Here is an 8808-nt window from a genome sequence, read left to right as displayed (position 1 = left end):
GCCCTAACAGCCTACAGCTATCAGCCTACAACAGGGCATTGTGGGAGTTGTAGTTTTACAACAGCTGGAGGGCCGCCGGTTGAGCATGCCTGCTCAATACCATTAAGTACTTCCAGTAAGTCTGGACTGGTCTCTTCAAGGAGGTTCAGCACCCTGCCTAAGCCACTTCCAAGGGATTGCACCCAGCCAGAATCCTACTCCACACTGATGAGGGGCAAGCACCCTGAAACAGCTGTCTATGGAGAGATATCTGACTAGGTTCTATTCCCTTGTCAAATCCCAAGGCTTGTCGGAAAGTCGGATCTTGACTCAGAGGGGTCCACTTCCAATAGGTGTCTCTGGGGAGATGGTTCTCTTTCTTGGGAGATACCTCTTTGAATACACGCGGATGAGAAAAGCTTGTGGCAAATAGTCATACATGCTGCCAGCACTTCTCCTCCAGGCTGCACAGATTCCCTACTCTTCCATAACACAGAGGTATTGTGCCCTATAGCAGGGATGCTCAACCTACAGCCCTCCAGTTGTTGCAAAACTACAACTCCCAGCATGCTCTTATAGCTGTAGGCTGTCCAGGAATGCTGGGAATTGTAGTTTTGCAATAGCTGGAGGGCCGCAGAACATGTGGAGTCCTTATGAAAATGACCGGCTAATAATACAGCACCGAGAAGAAGACTAAATGACTCCGATAAGGAGGAAAGCCATTCAACCATATGACATAGAATTAACAATCCAGGGCTGTCATTTTGCTCTTCTGATAATAGACAAGTACTTCGGATCACACAGACATGTATTGTTAGGTTGAAAAAAATGCTATGGAAATGTACAGGAAAGAAATGCAATTTTATGTAGCGCTCATTGGCATTTTTGGTGTCCGCCTCAACCCTCTCCGGGACTATCTGCAGAAGAACAGCTAATCCTAATATACTCATACAGGATTATGCAAATCAGAAGGCTCCTTTTAGCAAAAGGTAAGAGAAGAAATTTAGCGATTTAGTATAAAGTGTTAATTTCTCAGCCATGTGCATCTAAGGAATCTGCAACTCCAGCTGTTCTGAGACTACAACTCCCAGGATCCTCTTTTCACTTTTATTAGAGTTACAAGAACAGTCATGTAAGTGTGCATGCTGGGAGTTGTAGTTTCACAGCAGCTGGAGTGCCAACGATTGCTGATCCCTGATCTAAATGGTTGATGAATGCTGAGTAAAGTACAACTCTCATCAGTTTGAATGAAGATCTATAGATTAGGCCGCTGTTGGTGGAGGTTTCATTGTAATACTGTGCTGTGGATCTTTACATCTTCAGCACGGTAAACTGTAGCATATGGAACCTAATGTAGTAGGCATTGCTGTTTTACGTGTGGTACTGCAATGTCATGTTCAATAGAAGCAACCTTATGGTACGGCCACACGTTCAGGTTTTCTGATGCAGTTTTCGAAGACAATTTCAGGAGTGGGTCCAAATAAGAGAAGTTATATCTGTCCTTTCTCTCCTTTTATGATCCACCCCTGATTTTGGCTTTAAAAACGGCATCAGAAAATCTGATCGTGTGCCCGTACCCATAGGATATGTTCACACGGCGTCTTTTGCACCCCGGACGCCCGTGCTGAAATTCTGCTGCGTGGTTTCTGCCTTCCATTCAGGCAGCGCTGGGGGTTGCAGAGCAGCGGCTGAAAGCCCTGGCAAAACTGAGAAGGACGTGTCTGTTCTCGGCCTGGCTGCTGCTTTAACCCGCTGCTCTGCGTTGCATCCCGCTTCAGTGAATGGGAGGCAGAAAGGACGCAGGATTTCAGTGCGGCTGTCTGCGCCAAAATTCGGCTGTGTGGATCGCCCCTAAGTAACTTTTTCTAGAACCGCACCTGCAAACCTGTTTCTGAGATGAAGCAGCGCATACTAAGGCCTCTTGCACACGGCCATTGTTCGGCTGTTCTGTGCATTTCGGCCTGAAATTTGCGGTTCCCAATGCAGGGGCACCATCCGGACCCATTCAACTTGAATGGGTCCGTGATTCGACTGCACCCCGAAAAAATTGAAGTTCTATTTTTTTGTGGTACGGAGAGAAACCCCACGGAAGCACTACGTCCCGTACCGCATATCCGGATTGCGGACCCATTCAAGTGAATGGGTCCCCATCTGTGATGCGGTGAGTACACGGCCGGTGCCCGCATATTGTGGACTTGCTGTTTGCGGGCTGCAATACGGGCCACGGCCGTGTGCATGAGACCTAAGGGTATGACCACATGGGAAGAAAACTATGTACATAACTATCACAAGTTATGTGGCGTCTGCACAGGAATTTTACCTGGATGAGACTTTGATAAAATCGCATCCACTTTGCCACTACGGTAATGTGCTGTGGATTTGTGCCCTCCTATCTGCAAATAAATGTTCATGTCCTCTGTCTTGGTGATTTGCTGGGAGCACAGAGGTGTTGGGCACTATTACGCCTGCATCTGAAGTCGTGGCTACTGCACCATGGTTCCCGCTAATTGCCTGTCTGCACCTAAACTTGCCACTTGAAACATAGGTGCAGCCCAACAATTAGCTGCCTGCAGTGCAAGCCGCATGTGTAATAGCATCCTGAGGTTTTTAAAGATTTTAGAAAATAAAACGTAATCATTTATAGTGAAATGTTATGTAGGTTTATTATACAGTGTCAATTCTTCGTGGCTTTGCAGATCTGTGTTTGTGGCTTGTTGCAAGATAGAACCACGGTTTCTATTGTAACAAGCCATGCACCAGCGCCGACCAATTCGTACATGAAAGCGTGCCAATGGGGAATGGAGAAAATCAACTATTTTTTTTATAAAATTGTCTGAACAAAATCCCCAAGGTCTACTCCACTCCACTCTGCTGAAAATCGTCCGTACTTGATTCCACTTTCTTATTATGTAGGCAGCACTCGACTGTGTCCGCAAACCACAGATCTGCAAAATACAAGCACCTTTGCTGTGTAGTCCGCATTTGTATTCCTCCCATCATTAGAAATGACTATTTTTGTCTGCAGTATGGACAAGAATAGGACACAGGGATGTGGACAGCTCACAGATGCCATCCATGTGGGGGTCTGCATTTTTTGCAGCCCCACAGAAATGAGCAGGTCTGCATGCAATCTGGAAAAAATGTAGATCGGACACAGATTCAAAATACGGTGCATAAGGTGCGGTGCCGAAAGAGGAGTACTGTAAGTCATACCGCTGCAGCCACAGACCCAAAGATCTGCTCTTGAGACCACATTTAGAAGGCTTTATTCCTAACAAATCTTTTGAGGTGTTCGGTGGCTCATATAATAGGCTTCTACGTGCCATAGTGGCACCCTCATTTCTAATGGATGTTGAGAACCTATACAGGGTTTCCCTTTCAATGGCCGCTGCAACATCAGCAAAACTGAACTGGGAACCCAATATAATCTTTGGGCTGACCCCCATTCCTTAGAGGGCATCTGTCAGCAGATGTGCACTCAGATATTAAAGGGCATCTGTCAGCAGATTTGTACCTATGACACTGGCTGACTAGTTACATGTGCACTTGGAAGCTGAAGGCATCTGTGTTGGTCCCATGTCCATATGTGTCCGCATTGCTGGGGAAAATGATGTGTTACTATATGCAAATGAGCCTCTAGGAGCAACGGGGGCGTTGATGTTACACCTAGAGGCTCTGCTCTCTCTGCAGTTGCCGCGCCCTCTGCACTTTGACAGATCCAGGCATGATGACATTTTCACCCCCTGGCCCTGTCAATCAAAGTGCAGAGGACACGGCAGTTGCAGAGAGAGCGAAGCCTCTAGGAGTAACATCAACGCCCCCGTTGCTACTAGAGGCTCATTTGCATATAGTAACACATCATTTTACTCAGCAGTGCAGGCACATATGAACATGGAACCAACACCGATGTCTTCTGCTGCCAAGTGCACATGTAACAGGTCAGCCAGTGTCATAGGGACAAAACTGCCGACAGATGTCCTTTAATGTCTCCCCTGATCATGCTCAGGGGTGCAGACATATTTTGGAACTAGTCACATTAGTCAGTCTCGCCTTTGCCTTGAAATGCCAGTCGATTGCACTGAACTACATCACAGACCTAGAGAAGAATATGGTCCTGTAGGATGATAATGAATGGTGACCCTGGCATGCTGATGAATGATCAGCAAATTCAAGGAAATGGATAAACTGAAGCCATTTATATATTTGAGTTACTTTAAGAATTTATAGAAGTACAATCCAATATTCATGACCAAATATTTGGACCTGCAAAATGCTGAGCCCTCAAAAACCAAAACTGTGAGACATGGAGGAAGCAGTGGTTAGCTTGAAGGCTGCCTGCCCCTTCCTCACTGCGGTTTCTTATCTGCTCTCATCTCAATGTGTTCTCAGGTCACTGAGCAATTATTTTTTTTGGGCCTGAGGCTGTGACATTTGGAGTCAAAGCATCTAATCGCCTCTTATTCTGGTTAGTGATTTTTCAGGTTTGGTTCCTACTGGTTCCTCGGAGTATAAAACCCACATTTTCAATTTCATGGCAAGAGTTACCTGAAACACAAGTGTGGTGATGAAATGGCTGAAAGCAGAGATGAGACAGCAGCAGAGAGCGCTCCGTCCAATGGCCGCTTTACCATCCGCTCCTTGATCAGCACTGAGGAGAGCACCAAATCTCAGTATGGACAGCAAGAAACCTCATATGATACCTTCAACCCCAACAACCTCACCCATTCCAATACCTTTTACATGAGGACGTTTGGATACAATACCCTTGATGCCGTCCCAAACTATGACCACTATGCTAATACTGAGGTGCCTGGATGGGTGAAAAAAGCCAGGCCAACTTTAGAGGACCTTCACTCCATCTTAAAGGTGAGATACAAAGGACAATAACCAGAATGTACTGTCACCATGTCTAGATCTCAAAACCAAACTACAAAAAAACCATGTCTAGTTCTCAAAACTTTATCCAGGTTAAACAAAACCCCATTATACCAACGGAGGCCATCAGAGTGTTCTTTTGGCTTCCGTTGGGTGGTTCTCCATTGGGGTTTCCTGTACTATATGGTAAAGAGCCATTCAGTAACACATATACCACGCAGGATGTGTATTATTATTATTTTTTTTGTAGCATGGCTGCTCATGGATGTCAGATACCACTCCAGCATCCATTATACACATGTCCAGATAGAAGCTTCTCTTCTTTTGAGGACCCCCTCCCCCAAAGAAGACTGCTTTTCATCCGTTTTGAGTGGTTAACAATTTCGAGTTGAATTTTTTTTGCTGGTCTATTGTACTGTATGTGCAATCTAAAGTGTAATCACCCAATACACTTTGGTATAATACGCGTAAAGAGTTTTGTAAATGTCCCTCATGGTGTCTGATCTGCCAGCATCACGTTATAGAACAGGATTTGATTCAATAGATTTGTGGGAGAAGATTCAGTCTAACTTGCACTTTATTCATTAAAATCTTTCTATGCTTAGGAGTCCAGTGGGCGGTCCTACTCAGTGATTGACAGCTATTTTTGTATGAATGCCCGGGGCAGACTGGTCATAGACTCTACATGTAAATTTCCTGGTGGGAAGATGCCCATGGTTGCTGCCCTCCTCGCGGCCGCCGTCCGGGTACATAATGATCTGATGCTCCAACCTTAATTAATGTGGGAGCATCAGGTAGGTAAGCACTTGGCCAGCGGCTGCACATGCTCTCCTGAATTCAAATGCATCGCCATTCTCAGGACAGTGATCCACTTTAATGCTGTAGTGAGGGTGGTGGTACTGTATTTTGTGCTGCACTGTGGTATTTGGTTCTGCGGGGGCGGTATTTTGTGCTGCACTAGAGTATTGCTGGCCCTGCTTACTTGTGTTGGCCCACCTTCTGTCAATTTGGACCAGTCTACAACATGGGGACAGTTTTAGGTTTCCATGTGAATGCCTGTCAAACACTGATAGGACCGCCTACTGGACTCCTAAGCATAGAAAGAGCAGGGATCTTAATGATAAAGTACAAGTTGTATATTGCACCCACTGGTCACTTGGCACCGACGCCCTATTACTTGTATGTACTGAAAGTTTCCGAGGCCGGTCATAGACTAATCTTTATACATAAGCTGTTTCAAAGGTTATACGAGTCCATTATTTTACTGTTCAGGAATCTGGTGGTACCTGTGGTTTCTAGGGTATGAACATTTATAAGTTCTTGGTTGGCGTCATCAATTTGTCACCAGTTTATTACGGAAGCCAATACGTATAAACATGTATAAACCTTACATAAGCCCATCCCTTAGGGTTTTGTGTGCATTGCTCTATACATAATTGCACTGGAGTTTGGTAAAAAGCGCACTAGCGCAGGACATTCTGTATGAACATACCACAGGTACGCTCTATAATAAGAGGATTAAACCCAAGATTGGAAGCTTATTTACCTGATAAATCAGGAGTGGGATATGGAAAAATCGCAGCATATGAATTGTAGGTTGCGTGAGCTCCGCAACTTATAGTATATGAGGGACCGTGACTTAATTTATACATTTTTATGCGTATTGATTTTAAGTGTTTGTGTGAATCTAGTGTTAGTAATAAATACTGTATTGATTACTTGTGAGCCGACCATCATTCTAGATATTTACTGCAAGAGCTATTGGTTGATAGCAGGTCGGGCTCTACCCTGGTGAGCTCTCCATTTTTTTTGTGTGTATTCTTGTAATTATTACGGAAGCCACCAGCACCCAACGGACCCCACTGACTTATAATCAGATCCATAGGATCCCTTTGTAGTGTCTGTAGATTTGGTGGAAAAAATAGCCCTGAGTGCCACCTTAGGGCCATTGCACACAAACGTATTTTCTTTCTGTGTCTGTTCCGTTTTTTTTTGTGGCCCGTATTCGGAACCACCCACTTAAATGGGGTAAGAAAAAACGGAAATGTGTGCATTCCATGTCCATATGTCCGCATGGCTGTGTCCTATTATTGTCCACATTACAGACACGGATAGGACTGTTCTATTAAGGACTGGCCGTTCTATTCTGCACAATGCGGAATGTACACGGCCGGTATGCGTGTTTTTGTGCAATTTGCAGACCGCAAAACAACCAGCGGTCAAGTGCATGAATCCTTAAAGGGATTGGCTCATCTCGCACATTGGTGGCATATCTCTAGGATATGCCATCAATGTCAAATAGGTGCAGGTCCCACCTTGGGGACCAGCGCCTATTTCTAGAATGGAGCCTTAAAAAGAAAAAGAGAGTGCACTGCGCATGCACAGCATCCTCTCCATTCACTTTTGTAGGAGTTCCGAAAAGAGCTGAACAGTGGGACCTGCACCTATCTGACATATTGTACTGATACGCCACCAATGTGTCAGATGGACCAACCCCTTTAAGGTCTGCACTGGCATACACATTAGATACATGTCAGCCAAACGCACTTATTTTGGCGGGAGGTGGTAAAACTGTTTCTGTGATGGCAGATACCAAGGGAAAGGAGGATTGGACAGTTGGATTTCAATATGCGTTATTTATAAAGGCAATAAACGCCACCAGAGGTGTCAGGCAGTGGTTTCCCTCTCCCTATTGAGAACACATGCATACTCAGCCAACCCGCATGTGTACAGGGGGTCAGAAGGGATAGCTGTCAGAGGTATTTGTCCATTAGTCCACTGTCCTGCTCTCCTCTCACTGCTGTCTAAAATATGGCTTCCTTGTGATGTCAGGTTCATGTGTAAACACTAGTTATGGCTCATTCACACGGTCGTATACGTTTTTGTGGACCGCAAATTTCTGATCCTCAAAACGCGGATACTGGCCATGTGCCTTTTGCATTTTGCGGAACCGAACATCCTCCTCCGTTATAGAAATGCCGGGCAAGAATAGGACACGTTCTATCTTTTTTGCAGAAACACGGAACGGACACGCAGAAACGGAATGCACACGGTGTGCTGTCCACATCTTTTGCAGCCCCATTGAAATGAATAGATCCGCATCCGATCCGCAAAATTGCGGAACGGATACGGAGAAAAATATATACGGTTTTGTGACTGGGCTCTTAGAAAGAAGGTCAGCAGGAAGGTGAAATAGCGTGAATACATCAGACTCCATAATATTTCGCTCATGTATTCCAGGCTATTAAATGCAGTTCTGAGAGCCAGCCCCATTTTCCTGCCGAGATTCCCTTTAAACAACTTTCTAACGTCTCACACTCGTCAAGATCTCCTCTTGCTGTCAGTGAAATGGACTAGTACTGAAAACACGCTCTGAACATTTCCTGATCTCACGGATGCCCTCTTTTAAAAAATTCTAAATGTTAAAAACGTATGTCGAGCCCGGGTGATCCTCTGAGCGATAAACATGGCTGCAGCCAGGGGGGTCATGCAGAAAACATTTCTCCATGTCTTCGTTGTGTAGGGTGTGCTATAGGTTCTGACTAGGCTTGGGGCTGACCATTACGAGTTTGCCTGTAACCTTACCCATTCTGTCTCCTCAGCAAGATCATCTGCAGCCTCCAGTGTATGAAACCAGTAGCGACTCTCCCGATGGAGAAGCCGAGAACGTGGTGGAGAAACCATCAGGGGAACCCATCAGATTTGGGTGGATAAAAGGAGTAATGGTGAGTTCAGAAAGAACGATGATATCATGTTAGCTAATTTCTGTACGTTCCACTTTGGTATTTCGTCAAAGGGGATGCAGAAGTAGTAGTCATACCCAGACCCTGGGGTCCAAAGACACGTAGGGAGGACACTCTGTTACAGAGTTTGCCTTGGGGTCCAGGAGCTTCAACTTTTGAAAGTCATTTTTATATTATCTAATCATTACAATAGTATAAATGGTTGCCTGAT

The 8808-nt window shown here is 45.2% G+C and overlaps 1 protein-coding gene across 1 annotated transcript in view; it reads left to right on the top strand.

The window, feature by feature from the left end:
• The first annotated feature begins 4530 nt into the window (after positions 1-4530).
• Positions 4531-8808, top strand: part of SLC12A3 (solute carrier family 12 member 3) — a 42089-nt gene continuing 37811 nt past the window's right edge. The window contains exons 1-2 of the mRNA XM_044269990.1: positions 4531-4845; positions 8457-8579. Coding sequence (XP_044125925.1) covers positions 4549-4845; positions 8457-8579 — 420 coding nt within the window. The 5' untranslated portion in view covers positions 4531-4548. The remainder of the gene's footprint in view (positions 4846-8456; positions 8580-8808) is intronic.

Source organism: Bufo gargarizans, chromosome 10 (assembly GCF_014858855.1).
Source record: "Bufo gargarizans isolate SCDJY-AF-19 chromosome 10, ASM1485885v1, whole genome shotgun sequence".
Taxonomy (NCBI): domain Eukaryota; kingdom Metazoa; phylum Chordata; class Amphibia; order Anura; family Bufonidae; genus Bufo; species Bufo gargarizans.
The sequence above is the reverse complement of the archived record's forward strand: the minus strand, read 5'-3'. Positions and strand labels throughout refer to the sequence as shown.